Source organism: Verticillium nonalfalfae, assembly GCF_003724135.2.
Source record: "Verticillium nonalfalfae strain VnAa140/NRRL 66861 chromosome Unknown scaffold_71, whole genome shotgun sequence".
NCBI classification, from domain to species: Eukaryota; Fungi; Ascomycota; class Sordariomycetes; order Glomerellales; family Plectosphaerellaceae; genus Verticillium; species Verticillium nonalfalfae.
In genome coordinates, this window is record NW_021167296.1 from 148 (window position 1) to 28,145 (window position 27,998).

Below are 27,998 nucleotides of genomic sequence, written 5' to 3' on the forward strand. Positions count from 1 at the left end.
AAGTTAGCACCATGTTTTTAAGCCAAGCATAATTGCCTGAATCCCACCTCAAACGTTCTGACTGCCCCCGCGAGGCCGTCATGCACTGAAAGGGAGGTGAAACGACGTCAAACGCTGAGGTTAACAGAAGTGACGATGACGGGAGACTGGTCTGGATTGTCTTGTGGGGATTTACGCTTAAATGATAGCGCTGAAATCATTCGCTGTTTTTGGAAGGTGATCAATCACAGCTGCTGCATCAGGCACAAAAATCTCAAGGAGTCGACTCCTGGCGCTTAGCTTGTCTGGCACGTTGTGGGTCTTTGACTCTGCATAGTAGATGACGCTATTCAGCCCCATGATGGGGTTCGAGAATCGGTTGTTCTGATAGCTTTGCGTCGGGTGTCGCGCCTGTAGGGCTACCGAAGTGAGTTATCCGTCTCTCAACCAGCAAGGCCATGTCAGTACGTGTCAGGAGGAGGCACAGTCCGGCCTAACCACTTCACATGCCTGATTAAGGCAAGTTGGAGAGCAAAGGATTGACTTGATCCACCCGGACTGCCCGACTGCTACCTGAGTGCTTATTCTTCATAAACCTATGCGGCAATGTTCCACTTTCGAAAGCCAAGCTGGCTTGTTGCCGAGGCCAACGTCAGCTTGCCAGCCTGGCGTGTTGTCACCCACCACCTAACCCAAAATACGACTGGCCATCGCCTTCGTCGTAGTCTAGGTCCGAAACGGTCGGCCGCGATTTGACAAAGTTCCTTGACATCCCGGTTAATATAGCCCCTTATCTTTGCTCATGCTATCCCGGCGAGGATGACATACCACATATTTTATTCAAGGCCGACACTAGCCGATTGTTGAACCGTAAAGTTCTCACTTGGACCCTCATTGCACTCACGAGTCCACGTCTAGAGTCGTAGTCCTGGTCACAATCTATCATGACATGCCAAAACGAAGACACTTTTGGGCCCGTCGTTCGAGGCTGCCGGGATGGGTTCGATTTCACCCTATATTTTGAGGAAGTAATATTCGAGATATTGCCCTCGAGCATCTTCCTCGTGCTCGGGGTTGGGCGATGTTATTGGTTGCTCAAAAAGCCAAACCTAGCCGAAGCTTCAACGTTCTTATGGGCAAAGTTTGTGAGTTAAACTTGCACGGAAGACGAAGCACACTGACAAGGATCGCAGAGTGTCATTTCGATCTTCATCGTTCTTCAGCTATCGCAGTTGGTTCTCACAGCTCAACATATATCAGACTTCGTTGAGCCGTCAGTTGCTTCTGAGGCTTTGAGACTCGTTGCATCGTTCGCGATTCTGTTAACGTCATGTATAGAGCACAAAAAGACAGCCAGGCCTTCTTTGTTGCTGGGTTGTTTCATTCCAGTGACACTTCTGGTCGACATAGTGCGGGCCCGCACTCTCTGGCTTGTAGCCGAGGATCATGGTGGTCATCATGTGGCGGTCGCCAGGTTGGCTGTTGTCCTGGCGGTGCTCAAAGGCTTCATCCTCATAACAGAAGCCCAACAGAAAACCCATTCTCGCGAGTGGAAAGCTCATCATAGCCCTGAAGAAGCGAGCGGCATCTGGAGCTTGTCAACCTACTCATGGCTTGTTGATTTATTTCTCTCCGGTTTCAAGTCCATTCTTACGATGGACGATTTGTATGCTCTTGATGGAAACATGTCAGCCTCCAACCTGCAGGCAAAGATTGAGAAACAACGGTTGGGAAACCTTTCGACGGGCAAGCCCGCGTCGCTCAACCGGCAATTGTTCTCCGCTTTATCTATGCCTTTACTTCTACCCGTGGTACCCAGGCTGGCTGTCATTGGGTTCACCTTTTGTCAGCCTTTCCTAATGGAGACTGTCCTTCAATACCTTCAATCTCCGGGCGACGCCAACCATGGATATGGCCTCATCGCTGCCACTGTCATTATTTATGGTGGCATCGCGATCTCAAACGCTTTGTACTTCTACTGGCAAGAAAGATTTGCCTGCATGGTACGCGGCATTCTTTTCACCGCCATTTATGACAAGACAGTTTCACTGCCCGCCGACGTTGCCGCCAATTCCACGGCACTCACGCTGATGAATAGCGATGTCGAACGTGTCAAGATGGGGCTCCTGCCAATTCATGAGTACTGGGCCAACGCCGTTGAGCTGGCCTTGGCCTGCTGGCTGTTGGAGCAAAGAATTGGTGTTGCCTTTTTGGCACCCATCGCGGTTGTTATTGTCTGTATACTCGCTTCGTCAGGGGTAGCCTCAGCCACCGGCCGCCGTCAGGTTGCTTGGATGCAGGCTATCGAAGAGCGTGTCACCGCCACAGCCGTCACGATATCAAGCATGAAGCCGCTACGGATCTCGGGTATGACAGTTGCCGTGGAGAATTTGATTCAAGCGCTCCGCCACCGCGAGCTGAAAATCGGAGGAAAGTGGCGCCTCATGCTCGTCATTGCAGTCACCCTCTCATTCACGCCCATGACGATTGGCCCGCTCATGGCTTTTGCAGTCACATCTCGCACACTAGAGGTCACACGCATCTTCCCAGCTATGGCTTTCATAACGCTTTTGGCTGCCCCTCTGGTCAGTTTGTTCCAGAACATTCCGGCATTGATGTCGGCCATTGCTTGCATGGGCCGCATCAATGCTTATGTGAAGCTAGATAGCCGTATGGACAGCCGCACGACCCTACAACCCATCCCGCCAGCTGCTGAGAAGACAGGCGCGGCTCAAACGACTCTAGCGCTTGAGGTGAAGGAAGGACAATTCGGATGGAGTCAACGAGAGAATATTTTAAGACATGTCAACTTTGCTGTACCGGCGTCGTCACTCATCGTCATTGTTGGTCCTGTTGCATCAGGAAAATCAACTCTGCTCAAAGCTCTGCTCAGCGAGACAACTTTCTGTTCGGGTGAAATTGCATTCGGAGTGAATTCTCGTAGAATAGGATTCTGCGATCAAACACCTTTCTTGCTGAACGACACAATCCGAGCCAACATTATCGGCAACTCTCAGCCCGATGAAATACGATACCAACAGGCCTTACATGCCACCGCTCTCGTGCCTGACTTGAGCAAGTTCTCACAAGGCGACCACACCAAGGTCGGCGATGGCGCCATTTCTCTGAGTGGCGGCCAAAAGCAACGCCTAGCTCTGGCTCGAGCTCTCTATTCAAAGGCAGAATTATATTTACTAGATGATGTTTTGAGCGGCCTAGATGTGTCCACCTCAGCTCTGGTTTTCCAAAGGACCCTCGGGCCAGGAGGCCTCCTTCGCCAACGGAAGGCTACTGTAATCTTCTGCACCCACGATGAGCGATACCTGCCCTTTGCCGACAAGGTGGTTACCATCAATGCGAGCGGCCTGATTTCAGAGCGTATCAGTGTCACGGAGGCCGTTGTCAGAAGTGACTTTCAGAGATTGAGAGGATATGATGAACCTGTCTCATCCATTCTCGGAGAAACGAAAGAGGCTACCGACAACACATCAGAATCAAATCATTCGACAGAAGCTGACAGGCCCGCCACAACGCGTCAACAGGACGCGTCGCGACAGATGGGAGACTTTTCAGTGTATCGACATTACTTTTCCAGCATGGCTTGCTGGCTTGTTATTTTGTTTGTGTTTTCTTGTTGCTGTTACGGCTTCACTTCCAATTTTCCAACAATTTGGTTGAAGTACTGGGCCGATGACACGATTCGCCAGATTCCTTCGCAGCCTAAGGATTTTTACATTGGAATTTATGCATTCCTACAAACGACTTGTCTTCTTTGCCTTGTGGCAGTAGTTCTTCTGTGTACTCAGTCCATGATCTCACAGACAGGCTCGGTGCTGCACAGGAGGGCACTGCGCACTGTCATCTGCGCCCCTTTGAGATTCTTCAGTGTCGTTGACACCGGGACTATTACCAACCTGTTCGCTCAGGATTTGACTCTCATCGATAGTGAGCTGCCTTTGTCGCTTCTCAACTTCGCCTTATCTCTTTTTGCATCACTAGGTATGGCTGCTGTCATTGCGATCGCGTCGCCGTGGCTCGCCGTAGCCTATCCAGTTTTAATAGGCATCGTCTACTGCATTCAGCTCTTTTACCTTCGAACATCACGACAAGTACGACTGCTGGACTTGGAAAGCAAAGCTCCGCTGTAGTAAGTCCAAGTTTAATCTTCTCGGACGAGGAGAGCTAACCACGATGCAGCGCACATTTCATCGAGACACTCTCAGGGCTCATCACCCTTCGGGCTCTTGGTTTGATTGATGTTGCAATGGCTACCAGTAGTCGGCTGCTAGACATGAGCCAAAGGCCATCATACCTTTTGGCTATGATTCAGCGCTGGCTTCAGCTCGTCCTGCGGATGATTGTCATGCTTCTCGCAGTCATCATTGTGACACTAGCCACACAGTTGCGTACGGATTCCGGCTTCACCGGAGCTACCCTTTTAACGCTCATGGCCTTTGGCGACATGCTAGCAACGATTGTGCAATCATACACCACTCTCGAAACAAGCATAGGAGCGGTCGCTAGGTTGAAAACTTTCAGCTCGTCTACTGAGAGAGAGTCTCAGCCGGATGAATATGTGGAGCCGGATGCACCATGGCCTGAGAGAGGTCAAATCGAAATCAGGGACGTGACGGCGTCTTACAGGTCAGCTGATGGTCAGGATCTTCTACGTGTTTCATCTAACACACGCTCCAGCGGAGAAATATCACTGGGTACAAATGAACCAGCCCTTCGCGATCTTAATCTCACTTTCGCCGCGGGTGAGCGCACAGCAATTGTGGGAAGGACGGGAAGGTTAGTAGTGCTCCAGCGAAAATATCATGATTCGGAGCTGATCTTCTCAAAGCGGGAAGTCATCCCTTTTATTGCTTTTGCTCAGACTTCTGGAGCCAATACATTCTAACGACAGTTTGGGGTCGATTACCATCGATGGTATCTCTTTGAAGACGGTTGATCGGGACGTCTTGCGTCGTCACGTCATCGCCGTCTCCCAGGACCCGGTATTCCTGCCACCATGCTCTTGCTCAACCTTGCGCAGCAACCTGGATCCCTTTGGTGAGGCTCCAGAGCATGATATCCTGGCATCTTTGAAGTTGCTCGGGCTCGAATTTCTCATGAAAGATGAAGGCTCCTCAGACCCGACTTCGGAAACATGGGAGCTCCCATTCTCACACGGCTCACTTAGCCAAGGACACAAACAATTGTTCAGTCTGGCGAGAGCAGTAGTCAGGCTGCGAATCCGCCAACGCTCAGGCGCCTGCGGAGGACTCCTAATCCTTGACGAGGTATCTTCCAGCGTCGACTCTCAAACCGACGAAAAGATGTTGCGAATCATTCAACAAGAATTTGCCGGGTATACTGTTATCATGATCGCACACCGACTTGATCTGGCTATGACTTGTGATCAGGTGCTTGTGATGGAGGAAGGGCGTGTATGCGAAAGCGGGCAGCCTAGCGAACTGAGCAGCCGGGAAGGCGGGAAGTTTAAGATGCTGATGGATACGGGAGAGTTCGTTTCATGAGCTATATTCCTAGTTAAAAGATTATGAAAATTCATCTTGCATCCAACCCCAGCTCAGGTGCATAGACTGGATCAACCATTTCATGATAGTATGACGCATCTCATCGTGAAATAAAAACCCAACAGTAATTCATCGATGACTTAGTACTATTATGCAGATATTTATCCTCACTTAACTAAATAGTGATTTCGCTTAGGTGCATAGACTGGCCCAGCCATTTCATGATAGCATGACGCATCTAATCGTGAAATAAAAACCTAACACTAACTCATTGATGGATTGGTACTATTATGCAAACATCTCTCCCTACTTATTCAGACGGTGAGCTCGCTCAGGATCCCTCCAGAACAAGCACTGTTCCCTCCTAATATCATCCTTCTCCACCTCCGGCCCGTCGGATCCGACTACTAGCTGCAATGGTGCCTCTGCCTTGGCTCCATAGCCCGCAGGTGTGTAAGCAGGCCACTCAGTGCTACCCTGCTTCCGAAGCTTATTGGGATCACCAGTCAGCACAAAACTGGCCAGGTAGCTGTGGTATATCTGGGCGATATTGGGATACTGCGTCGTGGGTTCGGCCCATGAATATTGCATATCCGCTGCATGAGGGATACCTTGCCATGCGGGAAAGTTATTGTTAGCGTTCCAACGAAGCTTCCAGGCTGGCAAGCCGGCATTCGACATGCGATAAGCTGTTTCCTGGCTGGGACAGATGTAGGCGTAGTCGCTCCATGCAGCCGAGAGACGGTTGTACTGTGTACTATTCGGCGAGCCGGCATAGGGTGAATCGGAGTTTGTCGCCGGATCGGGGTAAAGAGCCTCAAGTAGAGCAATATCGGTGCTATTGAGGCTGGGCGAAATATTATGAAGAAAATTGATGAACTCATCATTGGTTTCCAGAGTCCCAGGGATGTAGTTTTTGGCTTCATCGGTGGTTGTTGTGGTTAAGACAGGAACCTTGAAGAACGTTTCGTCGTACCCAGATTGGGAACCAGCCTTTTCGAAGAGGGGACCGTCGGTGACAGGTTGGAATGGCCAGGTAATGGCCTGATTGTACTTTTGGAAGACAGTGTTACTCGCATTCCTTGTAGAGTCGATGTCGGCGCTTCTTAGGCATGCCATGGCAGCAGCATTGCTGTCCTTCACAGCTTCGCCGCACCCAACCAAATCCACGTAATCATTGAATTGTCGCTGGTATAGGGGGTAAGAAGCGTTTGGGAATGCCCTCGCTGTAACAGACCCGGATTGCAACCAGGCCCTTGCGAAGAGTGACTTGCCCTCGTCTTTGCCGTAGTTATGAAAAGTATGTATTGCGACCGAGTGAGCTCCGGCCGATAGGCCTCCAATTGTCACAGCGTCTGGGTGTCCGCCGAATGAGCTCACATGCTTTTGCGCAAACTCAAGAAAATGGCGCTGGTCTCGAATGGCGAGATTAAGGATGCCTTCATCCTCGAAAAGAGGCGACGGTAGAAAGCCCAACGCACCAAGTCGGTAGTTAAAGGTGATAACTACCATCGGTTCGGGGGAGTTGGCCACAAATGAGGCAGCATCGAAGCTTGCATAGCTGCGTCGCACGAAGGCTCCTCCATGAATCCACAGAAGAACGGGAAGTTTCTCATCCAGAGGTATACCTCGAGTACGATAGATGTTGAAATTGAGGCAAGCTTCACCCTGGCGCTCGAGAGGGTCGACCGCTGTCGGTACTTGCGGGCAAACTAGTCCGTATTCTGCCGCCGATTTGATACCGTCAAATGGTTCAGGCCAGGTGATGGGGCGAAAGCGACCGTCTCCAGTCGGCTGGGTCGCGTAGTCTATGCCGAGCCACGCATCGACTGTTTCAGGCAGGTCTTTACCAGTAAAGGTCTGTGAAACACCAGTTCCAGAGAAACTGCCATAGCCTTCCAGAACAACAGGCTCATGATTGCAATCGGGCAGACACCAGACGATTTGTGCTGCTCCAAGCAACGCGCGCAGAGTATTGGTGTGCTTCATCTTGGTTGTCAAGTTGATCTCTCACCGTCTTCGGCTGACGGCGGGACGGGAAGCACAGTCTTTTCTACTGGAATAACTTGTGTTGAGAAAGTGCGGTTGCGATTCAGGTCTTTATGCCTCCTAGGTATACGACCCCGCACATCATGACCGACGATCTTAGATGGGTCCGTGCAAGTGCCTGGGTGTGAAGCCATATACGGATACCATGGCTCCGTCATCGGGGCATTCCTTCGGGCACATCCCGTAACAGGTCATCGGATTTCTATCCGCATCGTTCAAGTGCCCTTCGGCGTGGAGACTGAATCGCGGATCAACACAATGCCAGTTGAGCTAGTGTGTGGGGATGATTACAGCATGCATATCCTTGGTTCACTTATCAACAACGCTCATCTTCCCCACACTCCCCAACCTTGCTGTTGCTGCAACCTGTGGATCACACCCACTTGTGTTATCTAGGACACTGCCAGTGAATTGCGAAGCTCAAGCGACGTCGGAGGATATTCTGGGTCCGACGGATGGCGACTTATCTGATGCTAGGCATGACATCTGAAAGCCAGCGTCAGACCGGGGTTGCTCGTGTCGCTAGGTCTGCGAATATGACGGATCGCCCTCAAGCTTACTTGCCGTTCATTCAGAGATCAGAGAAGGCGTGGTCTTCCTTCATGATGCCACAAGACCAGGCGACTAAGCTCAATGGCGGAAGCAATGCTGAGCCATCATTACCATAGGATTTGAGTAAACTAGAGGCAGCTGCCAGGTCATGCCCAGAAATATACCAATTCCGGTTGCACATGGAGCGATAACGCAGCATCCAGACCCGGAAGTGATCTTAAGACAGTGATTGGGATGAATTTGCACAACTTAAAGGAGAGCTCTTGAGCTAAACTTCCGCGTCATTGAACATGCTGAGCCTTTCTCAACAATCCGATTAAAAAGATACGAGTACATTTTATACCACCAAAAACTTGCAATATTCTTAAATAGTAGTGATTAATTTCAGGAGAGTAAACGAGCTTTAACCCGTGGTGGCGAAAGCAGTAGTACAGCCACCTTTCAAGTGTTCAGCACTGTCGAGCTACGAGCAAAATGAACAGTCCGGGCTACTCCGTGCCGCAACCTTTTAAACATTCGCTCTGACAGTTTCGGCGTCTGAGGAATCTCAACGCCGTTCTCGAATAGGCTGCGGGCATTTCCGCATCTGAAACTTCCAGAGCGGCTTAACCTGAACCCTTTCCGTTCACGGGCAAGCCACGCATCCGGGAGGGTAGGCCCACCATAGTTATCACCGGCATCCTTCCACGTCTGAATAACCAGGGTCTTTTCTTGAGCATCTTCTTCAAACCGCACCTCGAAGTCTGTAGGACATGTGGGACAGGAAAAACCGATTGTGTGTCCCGGGGGGCCGTCGAAAACCAGCTCGAGATTTTGCTCAAGCAAAGTACACTCCTCCCATCGAAATCGAAAATATCGCCATTGGTGTTGGCATGTGTTCATTTCCGTCATTGCGTTACTGAGGATTTCCCAGATGAATGGGCGCTTTGGTCGCAAACTGTCGGCAGCCGATGGACTAAAGGACCACTTCTCCGCTAGCAGAAACCTCCCTTGGATAATCTTTGCCTGCGCATGGTATCTAACTTGGATCCGAGACTCAAACAGCGACTTATTTTTCCAAGAGGAGAAAGGGGCAAGTAGGGCTGTCAGGTGTTGCTTGTGCTCGGGGCCGAGATTCAATTGGCGTGCATATTTGAGAGCAAGCTGTATATGATGTTCTCGGATACGGTAACAAGGTCCGTAGTGACTCGCCAGTGTCTCGTATGATGTTAACAGCATTCCGCAGTCATCCCGCTCTATACAGCGTAAAGGTGTTGTTCTCAGGTCTGTCTTGTGAAGTCGGTCGCACTCGTAGCATAACCAGTGGTCCAGTAAGCCATTTCCAAAAGCAGCCATAAATTCGAGACGTGGCAGTGGAGATAGAGTGCGGAGTGCCGACGGCCACTTGTAAGCCACAGTTGCTCGCAGGTCTCTGCAGGTATGCGAGAGGCTCAAGTGATCATGTGGTGATAGTTTGTCTAAAAGCAAGAACCAGATATCCAGAGGAAGCTCAAGTGCCGGACAGGGAGCTACCACGTCCGATGCAACTGTTGCTCGTTATGATTAGTGACTGTAGGATCATGGATTATCACTGGCGAGGGTGTGTTACCTACTTGCAGCAGGCTTTTCATTCCATAATCGTAGGTCCATAATTGCTCTGGAGGTCATTGAGGTTGTGGGCGGGTGTATTTGAATAACAGGATATGCTTCCTTGTATCATGAATCCAACAATAACATGGGTGTCAGACACCCAGGTTGAAGAGAAATTAGGCGACCGAGAAAGGGGCTAAGAGAGGCTGCTGCACATATTGACACGAGAGAGTCAGGCTGAAGGGAAGACTCAGAACATTGGTGTAGCAAGATTTGTACAAACCTTTATACTCGTGAGGAAATCAGAGATTCCGGTGAAGTGGCTTCAGTACCCTTCTGGGTAGTACAACTGGCGCAATAGCTGATGTTAAGGTTATGGCCTCAAGGTCAAAATGACAGCCCTTGAACAGACTTCAACAAAGACAAGCCTGAAGCATAAGGAGAGACTGTGTATGTACTCAGCTGACAGCGGAACATTGCACCAGGTTTTTGCCCTGGACATGATGAATCAGCGACATCGCTTTCGTCCACAGCTTCGCCGTACCAAACCAAATTCACGTTGGGTTTGAATTTTCTGTGGTCGCTACTGACTGGCCCTGAAAAGGAAGAGCGACCTGAAGAGCAGCCATCATCCAGTGCTACTGCCGTGTGGACCTGTCAAACCGCCGGGAAAGAAGCGGTTGGTCGTCGCTGGCTACTTCCTCAAAGATCTAACACGCCAAGATAAACCACAGTGCTGAGACGAAGCCTGGCCAGAGCTGTGTTTCTTCCTCTCTTCATACATATCACGATCAATCACAATATCGATTCTCCTCGACTTCTTCTCTAGTGGGTCTGGCTGCGCCATTTTCCTCGCGACACTGCTAATCGGAGGCTTCCAGTTAAACGTACATTATAATTTCATCAATCCCCGTTGGCCGAAGCTCCGGGAAAACATCGAGCTCGAGAGAAGAGAGATCGAGAGAGCAGCGTTCGATAAAAGCTTGATGAATCTTGACGAAGACGTGAGCGCAATGAAGACTACTATGGACGACATCCAACAGACATTGGAAGACCTTCAAGAAGAAAAACCCCCTCATGATCAATATTTTCTGGAACTCCAACAAAAGGACGAGAAGTTCGACCATGAGCTGAAGAAGATAAATCAAATTCTCGCAGCTTCAAAGTCGAGAATGGACGCTCGTGGTGCTGAGATCGACTTGCTCGCTAAAGGACATACTGCTGCCGGAAAAGAGAGCCATTGTTGAACCGATCAATAATATTAGGGGATTCCCTAGGGCGGTGATCTCGATAGGGGATCACCGATACAGTGATCACCATGGCCGCGGATTCACAGCTCCCAGGAGCACGTGAATCACAGCTTACGTGATCGGTGAATCAGATGGGTATATCTGATTCACGTGGGTAGTGGTAATTCAGAGAGAGAGCATCAATCACATCACAAGACTTGTATCACCTACCCTACGTATTCAGAGCTCTCAGGCACAGCCAACGCAATGAATCAGGGTCCACGTAAGCAGCGAAGCCCTCTCAACAGCCATCGATATAACCAGCAAGTATGTGGACTCGCGGAAGAAAACGCAAAGCTTCGCGAAGAGATAGAGATGATTAAGCAACGAGAGGCTAAGCTCAGGGGGGACATGATTGAGCTGGAGAGAACGAACCTGTATTGAAGATATGGTGTTCGGGTGGTGTTTTGTTTAAAGTCCTCGCTGGCACGAGCTTGTACCTTCGGGCTATCCCTTTACTTATCGAGCACGAGAACTAAGCCATATATCCCGTCTCCTCCGTGAGGTTCGACCTGCTGGTGCTTTCGTGCTGATCGAACCTTCGTTTAGAACCACATTTTGAACGAATTATCCTTCAAATCGCTCCGCTTTTGATCATGAAAACCACATCACACACATGTCCATCGCAGTCTCTCTCTCTCTCTTACTTGGCGGCCTCCAAGACGACCTCGGGCGACAGCTTGCCATCGACGCGTCCACCCTCCTCATCCGACCCGGCCACGCTCCCCGCAGGCCCCTTTTCGTAGCCGTACTCGACAATCTCGGGGTGGCGCCTCTCCCAGAACAGCAGGCCGAGCTGCACGAGGACGGTGAGGCCCGTAAAGGCCGTGACGAGGGGGAAGCCGATAGGGTAGCGGGGCGCGTCAGCGACGCGCCAGGCGCGCAGCGGAATGGTGGCATGGCCGACGTAGACAATGGTGACGGTGGCGGCGACGATGATGGCGCGGGCCTCGGGCTCCTTGCGCAGAATCTCGGCGAACCAGGCCATGAGCGAGGAGGAGCCGGCGTTGGTGGCGTAGGTGAGGAAGTAGAAGCTCAGGACGACGCGGTCGTTGGGCGGCCAGGCGCAGAGGACGGCGAGGAAGAGGCCGTGGAAGGCGGCGCTGCCGATGCTGACCTGCCAGCGCCAGTGCTTCCAGTCGGAGAGGGCGTTGAGGCCTACGGTCGTGACGATCTGCAGGGCGTAGCCGCCGAGCGGCAGCACGTTGACCTGGTAGACGCTGTAGCGGCGCGACCCGTCGGCGTTGGTCAGCGACTCGAGGTACAGGACAAAGTAGGCGTTGGCGCGGTGCGCCCAGGCGTTGAGGGCAAAGGCGAAGAGGAAAAAGTAGGTGACGGGGTGGATGACGATCTGGCGGAGCTTGCGGCGCAGGGCCGCCGGGCGCAGCATCGAGGACGTCTTGGCGCCGAATGAGGCCATGCGGTCGCGGGCAAGGACGCGCTCGGCGGGGGAGAGCCAGATGGCGCGCGTGATGGCCGGGCTGTCGGGGATCGTGAAGAAGGCGACGAGACCCTGGCCGATGGTGGCGGCGCCGGCAATGACGAAGAGCCACTGCCAACCATGCAGGCCGTGGACGCCGTTCATGTTGCGGTAGAGGGCGGCCTGAAGGGCACCGAGGAACATGGCGCCTGCGACGTCCGAGACGGTGAAGACGGCCAGGCGCACGGCGAGCTCGCGCGGCGTGTACCAGTTGAAGATGAGGGCGACGACCGAGGGCCAGAAGGCGGCCGACAGCAGACCGAGGAAAAAGCGCAGCGCGTAGACCGTCTCGGCGCTTTTGGCCTTGTAGGTGAAGAGCACAAAGAAGCCCCAGGCCATCTCGCAGAAGGGCAGAAAGAGCGACGGCCGCAAGCGTGTCTGGATGAGCTGGCCCGGCACGAGGCCGATGGCGTAGCCGATGCTGAAAAAGGTGTTGAAGAGGACGAGCTCGTTGCCGTAAAGCGACAGCGACTCGCGCATACCCGAGACGTAGGCCTGCGTCGTCGCGCTCTGGTCCATCTCCTTCATGATGCCGGCGAGGAACATCCAGGCAAGCAGGAAGACATCGAGCTTGAAGACAAGCACATGGCGCGGGTTGCGAAAGTAGGGGATGACCTTGGCGATGTGTTTGAAGACGCCCGTGACTTCGGGTTCGGCCGTCGCGTCGTCGTACGTCGGCGCAGCGACCGTATTGCCGTAGGAATCAGCGGCATCATGGGCCTGTGCCACGTTTTCCGATGGTGAGATGGCCATCCTGCGTGGGCTCGGGCAGCGAAAGTGCTGGAATTGAGGCTACGAGATGTCGTCTCAAGCTATCATCACCAACAAAGACCATGGCCGAAGACCCTTCTTATCATGAGATCGACCAACCGCCACCAGCTAGCTTCACAGCATGGCACCAAGCTCGCCATAGTCTCGATATCGTGCCCGCTCCGACGGCTGCCAATCACAAAGGGCTCAAGGGTCTGATCGGCGGGTCGCCCGACTCGTGCCTGTGGGGAACGAAGCGACCCATGGTCGAATTGAGGGCGTCGCTGGCAGATGGCGCGATCGCCCTGCTGAACGTCGACATGGCGGGTAGACTCCGCGGGGGAAGAAATGTCGGACGGCTGCCGACGACGTGAGAAGTGATCATAGTCTGGGGATTGGGACGCAGCAGTCGAGAATTCCTTCTTGGTAATGATGATATGGTTTGTCGGGATGAGGTGATGGGCAACGCCTGGAAAATCATCTCTATTGAATAATGTTGGTCGAGACCATGGTCCATGTGTGGGCTGGCCGATGGCAGGGAACCATGGCAGGGAGAAAAAAAAATCCTGCATGATTCGCATGTAGTCTCGAGTCAAGGGGGTCGTATCGTGCATCCTGTTGAGCTGCTTCACATGCACGTAAGAAGTTTGATATGTCTTGCACGGCTTAGATCGCCATGTTACTTAGGAAGAACAGCATAAACACCTGCGATGAAAGACATAGTTATTCCGGCAAGACGACATGCCATGTGAGATTGCTTCAACCGCTCCATACGCCGTACTCCATGCATGCATGCACACACTACCTTTTGCACTATGCCATGACCAGAGATGAAACCGACCATGCTGACTGACATCGGTTGCGCATTTTACCTTACCCAATGTTGAACTCGCTTGCGCTGTTCATGACGCTCTTCATCTTCATCTTCATCCTCCTCTCCATCTCGGCCAGGTCCGTGTCGGCATCGAACAGACTCTCCCGTGCCGAGTCGCCGGCGCCCTGCTTCCTCTTCTTCGACGCCGCCGCCTTCATGGCCGTCTTCTTGCCATCGTGCCCACCACGTCCGACGCCCTGCGGCGCCTCGCGCAGTCCATAACTCTTGGCTGTGTGTCCGAGGTGCAGCTCGGTAATGTCAAAGAACTTCCGCTCCTCCTTGGTGTGTGTCGCGTAGGCCCGCACGTGCGAACGGAAGCCCTTGCGAGCCGCCTCGAGCAGCGCCGCGCCTGATGGAATGAGCAGACGCTGCTCAATGTGTAGCTGTAGAGCCTCCGCTCGCTGCGAGAAGCTGCGGCTGTCCTCCGGTGGTGGCTTGGCGTCCGTGTCGACGGGGAATGGCATGTGCGTCGCGAGGCCACGGTGCAAGACGCCCTCGAACGATTCCGCTTTGGGAACAGATGTCGCCGTAGTGAGATAGTCGACGTAGCCTTCCTCGCATCCGGGCTGCAGGAACAGCACTGCTTTACCGGGGCGACCGGCACGGGCTGTACGACCGATACGGTGCACATGGTCGGCGGCGCTGAAGGCCGGGTCGTACTCGATGACGAGCTCGACCGACGGCACGTCGAGACCACGGGAGGCGATATCGGTGGTAATGAGCACGCAAGGTTCGATGCAAGTCGAATAGGCGGCCAGGGTGCCGGTACGCACGGGTTGTGGGAGGGAGCCGTGAAGCTTGTGGAGGACGATGTTGGGGTTGGCCGGGGATGCGAGGTAAGCCGCAGGGGCAACAGTGTTGGCCGTGACAGCCGTCGACTCGGTCTTCTTGTCGGCCTTGGGCGGTTCTTTCAGCAAGTCGAAGTGATAATCGACCGAGTCGGCGCAAGACATGAAAATAATGGCCTTCATGACAGATCCCCGACGGGCAAATGTGGATTTCAGCAGGGCAATCAGCGACACGAGACGCAGCTTTGCCGGCACAATGTAGTGTGCTTGCTTGAGCTGCGCAGGCGCCGAGAATGCGACTTGCTGCTGCTGCTCCTCGCCCTCCCCGTTCACTACCTCGTCTTCTGCCGTGATGTGTACGGCATCCTCCAAACTGATCTCGCCCAGCTTTTGCACATCCATCTTCATTGTTGCCGAGCAGAGCACCGTCACACGGCGCTTGGGCAGCAGTTCCAGTGAGACACCATCCTTTGTCCTGTTGCTGAGCTCGCCGGCTCGGATCTTGCCGACAATCTCGCGAAGGTCGTCTTCAAAACCCATCTCCATGAGGCGATCACCTTCGTCGAGCACGAGCCATCGCACCGACCCGACGTCGAGGGCCTTTGTGTTGGCCAAGTGATCGGTCAGTCTGCCAGGCGTCGCGATGAGAATGTTGACGCCCTTTCGCAGTCGGCTCTTTTCCGAGTGCTTGCTCTCACCACCGATGACAGTTGTACTGACAAGCCACTGCGGCAGCAGCTGCTGCAGCACGAGATCAATCTGTCGGCACAGTTCGCGCGTCGGCGCCAGGACCATGGCGAAGAGACCAGAGTCACGACGCACCTTGCCCTCGTCGGCCACGGCGAGGATACGCTGCAGAATGGGCAGCAGATAGGCGAGCGTTTTGCCGGAACCTGTCTGCGCCTGGACGAAGGCGTCGCTGTCCTCCTTGATGAGCTGCGGGATGACCTTGGCCTGAATGGCCGTCGGTGCCTTGAGCTTGACCTTGCCGGACAGATCCTGAGCCAGGCGGCGAGAGATTCCGAGGGCGTGGAAGCTGGCGGCCTCCTCGGAGAGAGGTGCGTTGGACGGTTGGGCTGGTTCGGCGTCGGGTTTGGATTCGGCGTTCGGGTCGTCAAAGACGGTGCGCGCCATGGGATTGGATGTGAATAGCTTCGACGTGACCTGTCCCTTGGCTAGACCAGTGCCCTCCCGCTTGCCGATGACTATGCTTCCGGGCGGCAGCTTGCCGGTCTGGTAGGAGGAGGGCATGTGAGGGTCGGCTCGCATCCGTTTCGCGGGACGCTGGTCGAAATCATCGCCGTCGCCGCCATTTTGTCGGGGGTTTGGCTTCGAGCCGGGGATGTAGCGTTGTTGGCTCGAGGGGAAGGCTTCAGTGGGCTTCGTTGTCTGGGGGGTGGAGGATCGATTGGCGTTCCGTTGCGCCTTGAGGCGATCTCTCCATTTCCCGCCTTGGAATTTGACCTGCGTCTTCGCGGGAGCATCGCTGACCGCGAAGTTGAGGATCATGCCATCGTCCGCCATTTTGTCCGTGGCCCTATGGGGTGGTGAGATTGAGCAAGCAGGCGGTGGCAGCGAGAGCAGTCGCAGCATGTTGGGGTCCTGCCGCATGAAGAAAAAATCATGGCTTATCACGATAAGCTTTTGAGGTGGGTCGACCCCGCGGACCCGAAGGATGCATGAGAACGTGTATATGTGTATGCAATAAAGCAGGCATATTTGCTTTCTGGGGTGTCTACTGAGAACATGATATTGGTGATGTTTGTCTGCGTGCTCAACTTTGCTATCCATTTGCTCGGTTGAGTCTAGCACTTCGCGTGAATATGGATGTTCTCCTGCGCTGATGTACTTTTCCCGCCCGTGACGTGTCTAAATCCATCCCGCGTACTCATCGAGGCTCTCACTCCGCACACCATCAACCTCTCCCTGCACACGGAGCAGCTTGACCTTGCCACCCTTCTTCGCGCTCCACTCCTCCAGGAAAGCCTCAATACGCTTCTCGGTCTCGGTGCCCTCCTCGACAAGCAGCGCCAGGGCATCGAAGCCGCCAGCACCGGGTACGACACCTCCAAACACGCCCTCGACGCCGCTCAGCGCATCCAGCAGCTCGCTCTGACTCTCCGGCTCGATCGGCACGCCACTCGCCGCGCCCATCGCCCTGACGAGCTCCCTGACGTCGCCGACGGCCTTGGAAATCGCCGCGGTGCGCCCCTCGCGCAGAACCTCGGCCAGCGCCTCGTTCCTCGCCTGCAGGGCGTCCCAGAGCGCCTTGCTCGCCTCGGGCTGCGCCTTGCGCCACGCCAACACACCCTTGACCATGCCGACCGTCTGACTTCCGCAGTCGACGTCGCACATGCGCAGCACGACGCCCGCGGGCAGCTTCACCTCGCCGCCGACCTCCGTGTCCCACACGTCCCGCGCGTCGACGCGCTCGACGAGCTTCTCCGCGAAACCGGCGGTGCCGGGCGCCGGCAGGTCCGAGAGCAGCTCCGGCGAGAACCGCCTGTACCGGCAGGAACCGAAGACGGCGGCCGCTACGTCGAAGCCGCTGCCGACCTTGCCCTGCGCGGCGCAGTGGGCGGCCTGTGCGAGGTTGTGCAGCGTGTGGCGGCCGGCCTCGGAGGTGAGGTCAAAGAGGGACGTGGGCAGATAGTGCGTCAGCAGGGCAGCGGTGAAGGACGTCACGAGGGCGGCGGAAGAGCCCAGGCCCGTCTTGTGTGCCTCGGCGAGGGTGTGAGGGTAAGGCGCGTAACGGCCAGTCGTGGGGACGGCGTTCGGGGGCAGCGTGTAGTAGTCGTTGTCGGCTAGAATGGTCAGACGAGCGGAGGCGAGGCTGTGAGGGTTGCTTTGGCGACCGATCTGGTGGATGTAGGTGAGAGCGTAGGTGAGTGTTGTTTCTACAAAGGGGTTTGGTGTGATGGAGGCGCCACTGGACTGTTAGCTTGAGGCCATGTGTGTTGTGAGGAACATGATTGAACCAATAGCTATCTGGTTAAGCCGCATTTTTGGCTGCACTTTATGTAGAAGCCGAACCTCTGGATGCAGCTCGCGCGCCCATGAGTATGCTGATTACTGAGATGTTGGTCCAGTCGACGACCCTAACTTCCGTCCTGAGAAAGAAAAGCCAAACATGCCATGATGAACTTGAAAGACATCCCAATCATGAGACCTAATAGACCAGCACTCACCAGCCAAGAAATGCAGTCAAAATGCCCCCCTCTGCCTCATCCCGAATCCGCTCACTCGAGCCGAATTCCCCCTGAAGCATTCGCATTCCCAACTGAACTCTGCGGTAACACGGACACCGAAGAAAAGGCAACAAACCTCGCATTCAGCAGAAGAGAAAGACAATAAATAAATAAAAAGAAAAAAAAAGGGGAGAAAAGCACTCACACCTGCAGCTCCGTAACCTGCACGCCCCCTTCCCCGAGCCGGAACCCATACCGCCACCCGGCACCCTCAAACTGGGGGCTGCTCACGACAACCTCGCTCAGCTGCACGCCCTCGACACCGGACGCCAGCTCGCCGGCGAGCACGCTGATACGCGCACTCAACCCGAATACGAGACCCGTGTAGCCGCGGTCGAGGACGAGGTAGCCGCCCGCCAAGAGGACCTTGCCTGGGGCGGAGACGGCGGTCGCTTTCGAGGGCATCATGAGTGGTGTATGCGTTTGCGTTCGATGGAGGGCAGGAGGCAAGACGGCGGGCCGATGGATATTCTCTGAACGTGCGTGTTTCACTGAGTGCCGGCTTTTGCAATTGGATTTGACGGCGTAGAGGTGATGTCGAGGAGTGAAGTAAGAGGTGACGAGAGGATGAGGCCATGAAAGACTTTGGTGAGCACGGTACAGGGGAGGGGTAAAAGACCCCGCGATGGTGCTGGATGCGCCGCACGGTCCACTTCGCACCCACGGAACACTACATCAGTCAAGCATGCCATATCAACGCATATCACGAATGATGCTTTCATACAAAATGAACGTCAACAAGTTGAATTAGCTTGCCGATATAATACAAGCAGCAGGATCCCTGATCTGCAATGATCTCCTCCGCCGATCCTCTAGCTGCGTCCTCTGACGCTCTTTGCTTGTATATAGGGGAGATGGTCTAACCAGGCGCGAGGCCTCACCGGGAACGCCGTCCCCCGCCGCGCTGTATATGCCGCGACTGTTTTATCCCTCCGCAAACGCCATACACAAAAACTCGAGCAACGTCAAGTCGACACAAGGAGACGCCGGCGCCGCGCCGCTCCACTGCGATGCGCACACCAGCAGTACCACCCATCGTACCCAGACACCCCAGTCTCCGTTCCCTCTGCCAATCGCACTCATGGGGTATCAAACAAGGCAGACGAGGGCGAAAAACAAAGGAAAATCGCGAGAGGAAAACAACCACGCCATCGAAAACTCGCTCCAAGACCGCCAACCCTTTACGCAACAACTGCGCCCTCCTCACCACCGCCGCCGCCAAGCAGCTCCAGCACCTTGTTGACCACGGCACTGGGGTAGCCCCGCGACAGCATCTCACCAACCACAATCTTGGCCTTCTCGCGCTCCTCTGTGGCAAGGAACGCTCGCGTCATCGCCTCATATGTGCTAGGCTCGCGCTTGCTGTGGCCGACAGCATTGTAGATGGCGTACGCCCGATCGATATTCTTCTCAGCAGCCCAGCCGTGGATCAGAGTGTTGGCAATGTAGGGCGTCAGCTCAATGCCACGACGACGCATTAGACCCAGGATGGGCTCCGTGTCGGCAACACGGTGGTTGGCGACCATGGCTTCAAAGAGTGCTTGGAACAAACTGGCATTGACCGGCATCGAGTAATCCTTGACAACGTCATCAAACACCTTGCGGGCGCCCTCCATATCATGGAGCACGCAACCGCGTGCGTGAATCAGAGAGGCGTAGTGCACGGGCTCGGGCTTCTGCCCGGAAGCGCGGATGGTCTCGAGTACCTTCTCAGCAGCATCCATGTCGACAGGCTCCAGCGTGGCGTGGGTGTCGACAAGGAGCTTGTTGGTGTGTGCCGTGGGCGTGATGCCCCTGGCGACCATGCGCTCGTAGTAGGCGAGAACCTTGGACTTGTCACGCTTGGTGGTCAGGAAGAACTGCATCATACTGTTGTAGGGCGCAGGGCGCGCCTTGTAGTTGGGCATCGCCTCCATCTCATCGAAGAGCTGCTCGGCAAACTTCTCATCACTCACACGGCATAGAGCGTTGACAATGGTACCGTATGTGACTGAGGTGGGCTTGATGTCGAGTGCACGCATCTCGGCGAAATAGAACAGACAGTCGCCAATCCGGCGAGCCTTGCCGAGCTTGCCGATGAGAGCGTTGTAGAGGAATGAGCTGGGCTCAACACCCTCAGCCTTGGCGCGGTGGAAAATCTTGACAGCCTCGGTGGCCTCGTCGAACGTCTTGGTGGATTCCTTGAGCGTCGTGATGTACAGACCGAAGGTATTAGCAGATGGCGTCGAGCCCATCTCGAGCAGTTCCTGGTGGAACTGCTCTGCCATATGGCGGTTGCCCATGGTGAGACAGGCACCAACCATGGCATCAAGAATCGAGGACCATCCGTAACGGACCACTGCGTACTGAGGCAGCATGGGAACGTCGGTGCGCGCCATGGCGAGAATGTCGTGGCACAGATCCATCTTGCCGTCGCGCGCAGCAGCCGAAATAAGCTTGGCGTACGTGATGTAGCGAGGGTGGCGGCCCGCCCGGCGCATGTTGCGGAAACGAGACAGAGCTTCGTTCAGGCGGGGGCCCTTGCGGCCGTGGCTGCCCTCGAGCTCATCAGAGATCAGGGACGAACCCTTGAAGTCGGTGTTGTGGGCATAGGGGTCAAAGGTGTCCTCGAAGCTGGAAACGGTAGCCGTGGATCCGTAGGGAGAGTTGGTGAAGGGCTGCTGAGGACCGCTCGAGACCTGCGACGCCATCTCACGGGGGTCGACGACACCTCGCACAGCCATGAAGCGGTGGATGAAGTCAAGACCCTCCTCAATCTCCTCAGCGCTCTGAGGGCTGACGGCGCGAATCCTCTGGAACATAAACTCGGACTGGGTCAGTCCTTCAGCAACCTGGCCCGAGCCGATCATGGCAACCGCAAACATGGCAGCTGGATCAATAAACGCCGGAGTCACCTGCATCTCGGGGGCACTGAGGACGTGCCAGTACCTAGCGGCAGCTGCGACGTCACCCTGGCGGACGCTCATGGCCAAAAGTGCCATGGCCGAGGTGGCAGTTTCGGGATAGTTGAGAGGCACATTGGCAAACGCGGTCATGGCAGTGTACTTGTCACCGCTGTCGGCAGCACGGGTGGCGACATTGTTCATGGCGCTCAACCTGTCGACACTGCTTTCGCCCTCAATGAGCTGGGCCCACTGGAGAGCGTCCTGGAAGATGCCGCGCTCGACAAAAGCCTGGACAAAGCCAGAACTGACAAGAGCATCCTTGATGTCCGCGGCGCGGACACCATACTCTTGAATGATCTTCTCGTAAAACTTCATGGCGCCCTCGACCTTGTCGGAGATGACGTAGGCATTGATGACGGCGGCGTAGATGTGCGAGTCCATGCGGTCCTGAAGAGAAGCGTCGCCGTTGTCGTCGGCGATGGCAAGCGCACGGTACTCGTCGTACACCTCGACAGCGCTGATGAGATCGCCAGTAGCAGCAAACGAAGTGATCATGGCGGGGAACATGGCGGCGTAGGGCACGACTCGGTTCAACTCCATGTGCTCATAGAGACGAAGCATCTCGGAGCATCGTCCGGCGCGAGCACAGGCGCTGATGAGCTGGTAGTAAGATTCGGCAGAGTACGCAGCACGGTACGTGGTGACCGACGTCTCAAACATCTTCATGGCCCAGTCCAGCGGGTCATCCTCGGACAGAATGGCGTGATCAAACTCCTGAGAAGCGAACATGAACTTGCCAGGCTCGTCCATGCCACCGAAGCGAACGCGCTTGTCCTCGAGATCCTTCTTCAACGAAGCCACCTCGAGAGAACGCGAGGCAAGGAATCCGACGAGGATGTTGTACGTATCACTGTCGGGAATCGCCTTCTGCTGGAGCATGTGAGTATAAACCTCGCGAACCTTGGAGACGATTTCGTTCTTCTCAGTGGTCAGTTGAATGCGCGACATGAGCAGCGCATTGTAGGCTCCGGCGATGGGCCTCACACCGGCAACAAGCATAGCCTCGAAGACGGCGGGAATCTCAGCCCAGCGACCATCTTGCGACAGCTTGGTCAGGTGGTCAGCATAGGTTTGGGACTGAGGGTCGATCGGGGGCGTCGCTGAGCGTGCGATGCTCGCCGGGGTGTAGGAGCGCTCGATTTCAGGCGTCAGGGCGCGTTCGAGTAGGGCCGGATCGATGGGTGTCCCGGTCCGGACTGATTCGGCCACGGCCTCTTCAAGAGCCTCTTGGCGCTCCCTGATCTCAATCTCCTTCTCGATGGCAGCGTTGATGTGAGCAAGGGCTGCCTCGGCCTCACGCGGGACTGACGGGACGTCTGCATCCTGTGCGTGGGCCTCGGCCTCGAGCTGCTCCTCGCTGGCTAGCTGCCTGGCATCGCCAACGAGAATGGAAGCTGGCGAGGGCTTCCATTCGATCTGCTTCTGGAACTCAAACTGCGTCCATTCTTCTTCTGCGACCTCGCCAGACTCCCCAGCAGCGTGCTGGTTCTGGAGGTGTTCAAAGTATGCGTCTAGCCCTCCATTGGTGCTGACCTTTTGGGGTCGATGGTCGAGCGAGAGACCGGCAGCGGCACGCTCGGTGTTGAAGGCGGACTGGAAGTGGGTGCCCTGGAGACGACCGAAGCGGGTAGTGTGCCTGCGGGCGAAGGAGGGACGGTTGTGCGAGTTGAGGGCGTGAGGGTGTGTGACGGCGACAAGAGACTGAGCGTATCCGTGGCCGAATGACTTTGCGATTCCTTGACGGAAAAGAGCCTGGTGCAGGTTGCCAAAGATGGTGGGCATTTAGACGGAGGGAAGGGAGGGGATCTGGAACGTGTTAGTTCAGGAACACGCAGAAAGTGCCTGAGGTTTGAGCTGGGCGCAACGCGTATCACGAGCGTGATGCTGATGATGCTTTGCCACAACATCCGAGGAGGCCGTGTGCGTCAGGCTCCAAGACGACAGCGCGGCTGACAAGCAAAGGCCTGAGGCCGGTGATGGGGTGCGGGTGGCACTCACGAAGGAAGGGTATATGCGCGATTGCAGGTTCATTTGACAGCAGCTGGGCCGTCAAACAAACGCGCGTACCGGATTAATTGATGTGATGATGGGTTTGGGGGGAGGGGTAGAAATGGCGTGTTGGATGAACAGGACGATGCAGGGAAAGAATGTGCGAAAGGACCGCTGAAGAGGAAAAAGTGTGTGGGTGAGCGATCGAGGAAGTCCGGGTCGTGATGATGGAGGGAGGATCTGGGTTGGTGGAGGTAGGTACGTGGGTACCTTGGTACTTTGGGTACCTGCTGGGGTGTGGCCCTTGCTAGGTACTGCTGTAGTCGTGACCGGGGGGTGGCAGGGTGGGGATGGAGGAGGGGCCACCAACGGTAATGCTGCGGGAAGACGTGGTGATGATGAGCAAGAAGGAAGCAGTGATGGGCGACGAGCTGGCAGAAAATGGCAGGGCCTGGCAGGCTTGTGGGGCCGGCTCTCTGACGCATCCAAGACTGGGGAAATTTTTCGCGTGGACTCGGGAGGAAGGCACCAGTGGCAGGTCGGCATTGGTGGTAGAAGGGGGCGAAGCCTGCCCTCCAAGCTTCTTGCCCTGGCCGGTACAGGGAAGGTGCGAGGGAGCCAGCTGTGACTCAGGCAGACGGGAAGACGCGTCCTGAGGCCGACTGGCCGAGGGTGTTCGGACTCTTGCCTGCGCCGCTTGGCCGTGCCCGCCACAGCTTGCTTTTGGCGTAGCATTTGCTTCTGATGACCCAAGAGGCCGAACAGCATTGGGTCGGCAGCTCCAAAAGCACGGTTCTTGACATGGTGAGACCGTCTCCCATCAGCTCGCGCAAACCCAATCGCCTTTTTCCAGGCCTCAGCTGCTGTCAGGGGCATGCACGACCTCCATGAAGGTATCTCGCTCAGCAAGCTGGACTTGGAATTGGACATGGGCCCCCGATTCAGGACGTCGTCGTCGAGTCGCGCTGGCACTGGGCGCTCGATCCGCATGTCGACGTGCGCGTCATCACCAATACACCGATATCACCGGCCAGGGGCCGAGGGGGGCAAAAACATGATCACGGAGGATCCAATGCCATACTCTCCCTCCTGTTCCCGTCCAGCCGGTTCTTCCCCCGCAGATCGGGACGCAGATGCGCGCCAGGCTGCCATGGCCACAAAGCTCTCGTCACATTCAACGCTCAGTCTGATGACCATGCCATACTGGGCTTGTCGCCTGAGGATGCATTGTTCCACCGGGTGTATGCATATCTCGTACTTCGCATTGTTAGCATCCCTCCCCGACTTCGACGCTGCTGACATTGCGCGCCTTGCTGAGGGCTGTCAGAGTTCGACACCAGGAGCGGATCAGCGGGGCACGCGACAGATTCAGGCCATTCAGGGCCTTCTCTCAGGGGGCTGTCCCCTGTATTCCGTCCCCTGTAAGTCCCCCCATGGCGAGAAGAACCCGGCAGCCCTCTCGCTTGGGACCAATGAGGTGGCCATGTCACAGGGAGAAGCCGGAAGGCGCGGCCGCCCCGCCTCCCTAGTGGCCCTGTCGGCACGCACCCAGCTGTCCGGTGCCCCCTTTTACGACGATGCCTTCAACTCGAGCCCCATTGGTGAATCATCGACCCTTGGCCCCCCCCCCCCTCCGCCCCGCCATCTCTCCCAAGCTGGAGAGCAGAGATTTTCCCCTTCGACCTCGAAATGGCAGTGTTTCGAGAAGCCATCTCAGATTGAGCCCCCTTGAAATCAAATTATCCCCTATTTCGGGGAACGGGGGACTCGAGGCACAACATGGCCTCTGCGCTCTGCTGGCGAGGCAGATCCAATCTGCGACGCCCCTCTGAGACCCTGAACACGGACGAGGCGCAATCTGCTCGGTCATCTTCTCGAAGATGACAGAATGTCGCTTGTTGGCCACACAAATGGGGGACTTCTCGACCCTGTCCCGAAGCGGGTTGTGTTGTTCGCTCGGTCGGACGGTCGGTTCTCTAGCCTTCCCGCCGCATCCAGCCCGCTCAGCCCGTCCAAGGATCCAACGCGACCGAAAATCAAGCTTGCAAGGTCTCTTGGACCTTCGTTAGGGCAACTGGACCACTGGCACCCTCCACCTTTTGCCTGTCACATGGACACGGTTAACGAAAATGAACCGCCGGCGCGCGGGCACCAGGCCGTGTGTCGCCCTCTTTGCGGGACATAGTAGCCTTCCGAATACCGATGCGGTTCGGGCTTTGCGGCTTACGCCCGGGTGCCCGTCGTAGCGCAATCGTCCCAAGATAGCCAGGCGGCGGCGACTTTTCATCTGACAAGTGCCTTGCTTGGGTCGCGGAGACTTGTTTGTCCGCCGGGCACTATGCACTTGCGCAGCGCTCCTATGGATGTACATGTATGTGCGCGTGCGCGCCGTTGTGTCTGGTTGCTGAACCTTTCGTCATTCTGCATCTGCACTCGCGTGGAGATGATGGGCCATCCGCACGCGTGCGTTGGATCCCGCGTGGGGCACGCCCTGCTGCATGACGATCCGCTGGACGCTCCCACTGTCTCTCGAGCGTCCCAGGCTCGGTCACATTGTAATGAGTGCACGTAGGGGTGTTTGAGTTTCGATTGAGTCTTGAATGAAAGGAGGGGATTACTCGCTTCTACCCGTTGACAATAGACAGCAGCAAGGGAAAACCCGCCAGTGATCGCCTGGCGTATCGTTCCAACCCCAACCCCCCTTCCCCCTCTCAACATGTCTACGATCCAGATGTACCGTCCATTCAGGAGTGTCCTGGCCGTTGTTGTGTCCGCTGAGGACCCCCGACCCCTTGTATAACCATCAAACGCCGTCGCTGCAAACCGAAGCCAAAAAAAAAAAAATCTCCACCGTCCATCCCTTGCGTGCCGGCAAGGGGAAAACGGCTGCCGCATTCCAAGTGCCAACCTGAAACCACTGCATATCTCAAGATGACACCCCGTTTCCGTCGAGGAACGCCAATCTCTATAGTGTGGCCCGCGACCTGACGCTCATGAGCGGCGCAGACTTGCTCGCCGTGATGCCGCTTCGCGTTGGCTCTTCGACCTCGTCGTCGTCGGGGTCTGAGATGCCGATGCGGCTCGCGACCGCTTGCTCCTTCATCAGGGAGAGTCTGTCTGAGTCAGCATGGGGTTGCTCGTCCCAATGGGGTAACAGAAGGTTTGGGGGGGTGGGGGGTTGAACGTACTCGTCGGCGCTCACGCCAGCCAGGTCCATGTTGACCTTTTGAAAGTTAAAGGGCGCCGACTAGAGATAATTAGCAAGTCGTTCTGGCAGAAGAGTTTGTCGAGTGTGCAGACTCACGATGACAAGTCGGGGCTTCTCCTCCTTGCGCCTCGGCAGGCTCATCATCTTGTGGACCCGCATGTAGAATCCCCTGATGCCATCAGGGGAGGCCGACCTCGTCTGGGTAGCAAAGGCAACCATGATGTCGATGGTGGTGAAAGTTGTAGGGAAAAATAAGATAGGGAGAGGATTTGCGCCTGATTTTCCAATCGTCTGTGGAATAGAGAGAGAGAGAGAGTGAACGGCCTGCGTTGCTACTGCTGTTTGCTGTTGCTGTCGGTTGCTCGTGTGGCGTATGATACCACTATATCGATTTCAGGAGGGCAAATAAATTGGTGCTACCGTGGGGCGAGACAAGGACCAAGGACGATATGCCGGAGCGCGTTGTTGGTGATTGGGGGCTTGCGTTTGTTGTTTTTGTCTTGTCTTGTGGAATAAGTGAGGGTGAAGGTGTCGCAGATGCAGACACGAGGAGAGGGAATGAAAGAGTGTGTGTTGGTTGGACGAGATGGTTGCTATGACGAAAGGGCATCGAGGCAAAGGCAGGAGAAGGGACGGGTGATGGTGGGATGTATATAGCTTCCTCCCTCACGGTTCACCTCTTCCCTTGTGGTGAGACAGCCTTTCCATCGGCTGCGAACGATCAGGTCTGCGTTCCAGAGGTGGGTTGGACAGGTTCACTAGCGTCATGTACGTGTTGGGTGTAGGTGCTTAGGGAACTTTGTTCACTCTCTCTCTCTCTCACGTCCCGTCTCTTGGGACGAAAGGGGGAGAAGGGGGGGGGTGTGGGCTTGGGGACGGGCTCGTTCGAGATGAGGAATGTTCATGCGTCGCAGACGGTGTCTGCGTGCGGCGGCGTGCAGAGGGGCGGTATTGGGATGCAGGGTCCAAGGCATGACAGGGCTCGCTTGCGACGAAAGGGTGAACGATCCCGAGAACGAGAGACCGCGCGCTGTCATCCTGCGCATGTTTTTTTTTTCTTCCTTGTCATTGTCTCTGTGCAGCCGCGAAGAGAGGAGGTGAGCGCGGGTTTCTCCTTTCCTGGCCAGTGTCTGAAACCTGCCGCGTGCGTTTGTCCTCTCATGCTCCCTCATATTGTTGTTTCGATTTGGGGGGGGCGGGTGGTGAGAACGGGCCTCACCCAACCCAACCTATTGTAGTGGGTGAGCGGCTCGCCAGGTGGTAAGGGTTCTGGCCCAGGCACCATACCTTACAGCGCTTCACAGCGCGTGAGGCCTGGAGTGGGGGGAGCGGCTTCACGGTTTCAGATGCTGCGCTGGCTGGGCCCTCTTCACCCCCATTCCACCTACTCACTCGCTGCCACTCTACACCAGGCGCCCCTAAGACGACCCAGAGGGGCTCTAGATTGGGGGGGTTTGTCTCTCCTTTGGGCGACCTGCCACGCGTGGAGAGGGGTTGCGTTGGTGCTGTCTCTCTCTTGCTCGCCCGCTCGCTCGCCCGCCCGCCCCCGCCATCGTTCATGCGGGCGTTCGGTTGGATGGATTGGGGAGTGAGGGTGGTTCAAGTCAGAGGAAGCGTGTGTCGGGTTAAGATTGGATGAATGCGGGAGATGTGATGCATGGATTGGACTCGGTGGCCCGCCGTCGGTTGCCTGAATTGGGGACAGCCTGCCCGATTCAGGTTGATGGCCCTGTTCATCGTGGGCGAGCGATCTGCG

General features: G+C 55.7%; 7 protein-coding genes across 7 annotated transcripts; 1 reads left to right on the forward strand and 6 right to left on the reverse strand.

The window, feature by feature from the left end:
* Positions 1-1,838: 1,838 nt before the first annotated feature.
* Positions 1,839-4,232, forward strand: D7B24_008217 (uncharacterized protein; the record flags this gene model as incomplete). Its single annotated transcript, XM_028642311.1, has 5 exons — positions 1,839-2,886; positions 2,974-3,357; positions 3,805-3,924; positions 4,112-4,126; positions 4,177-4,232. The coding sequence occupies 5 exons, from the start codon at positions 1,839-1,841 to the stop codon at positions 4,230-4,232; spliced, it is 1,623 nt and encodes a 540-aa protein (XP_028493850.1).
* Positions 4,233-5,807: 1,575 nt separating this feature from the next.
* D7B24_008218 (uncharacterized protein) lies at positions 5,808-7,490 on the reverse strand (the record flags this gene model as incomplete). The annotated part of the gene is made up of 1 exon (XM_028642312.1): positions 5,808-7,490. The coding sequence occupies one exon, from the start codon at positions 7,488-7,490 to the stop codon at positions 5,808-5,810; it is 1,683 nt and encodes a 560-aa protein (XP_028493851.1).
* Positions 7,491-11,603: 4,113 nt separating this feature from the next.
* D7B24_008219 (uncharacterized protein) lies at positions 11,604-13,193 on the reverse strand (the record flags this gene model as incomplete). Its single annotated transcript, XM_028642313.1, has 1 exon — positions 11,604-13,193. One exon carries the CDS (start codon positions 13,191-13,193, stop codon positions 11,604-11,606), a length of 1,590 nt encoding a protein of 529 aa, XP_028493852.1.
* An 870-nt stretch (positions 13,194-14,063) lies between these two features.
* Positions 14,064-16,376, reverse strand: DBP7 (ATP-dependent RNA helicase dbp7; the record flags this gene model as incomplete). The annotated part of the gene is made up of 1 exon (XM_028642314.1): positions 14,064-16,376. One exon carries the CDS (start codon positions 16,374-16,376, stop codon positions 14,064-14,066), a length of 2,313 nt encoding a protein of 770 aa, XP_028493853.1.
* Positions 16,377-16,721: 345 nt separating this feature from the next.
* On the reverse strand, positions 16,722-18,505 carry ERG8 (phosphomevalonate kinase; the record flags this gene model as incomplete). The annotated part of the gene is made up of 2 exons (XM_028642315.1): positions 16,722-17,781; positions 18,246-18,505. The coding sequence occupies 2 exons, from the start codon at positions 18,503-18,505 to the stop codon at positions 16,722-16,724; spliced, it is 1,320 nt and encodes a 439-aa protein (XP_028493854.1).
* Positions 18,506-19,281: 776 nt separating this feature from the next.
* D7B24_008222 (uncharacterized protein) lies at positions 19,282-22,827 on the reverse strand (the record flags this gene model as incomplete). Its single annotated transcript, XM_028642316.1, has 1 exon — positions 19,282-22,827. One exon carries the CDS (start codon positions 22,825-22,827, stop codon positions 19,282-19,284), a length of 3,546 nt encoding a protein of 1,181 aa, XP_028493855.1.
* A 3,172-nt stretch (positions 22,828-25,999) lies between these two features.
* D7B24_008223 (uncharacterized protein) lies at positions 26,000-26,461 on the reverse strand (the record flags this gene model as incomplete). Its single annotated transcript, XM_028642317.1, has 3 exons — positions 26,000-26,147; positions 26,223-26,281; positions 26,339-26,461. The coding sequence occupies 3 exons, from the start codon at positions 26,459-26,461 to the stop codon at positions 26,000-26,002; spliced, it is 330 nt and encodes a 109-aa protein (XP_028493856.1).
* Positions 26,462-27,998: the final 1,537 nt, after the last annotated feature.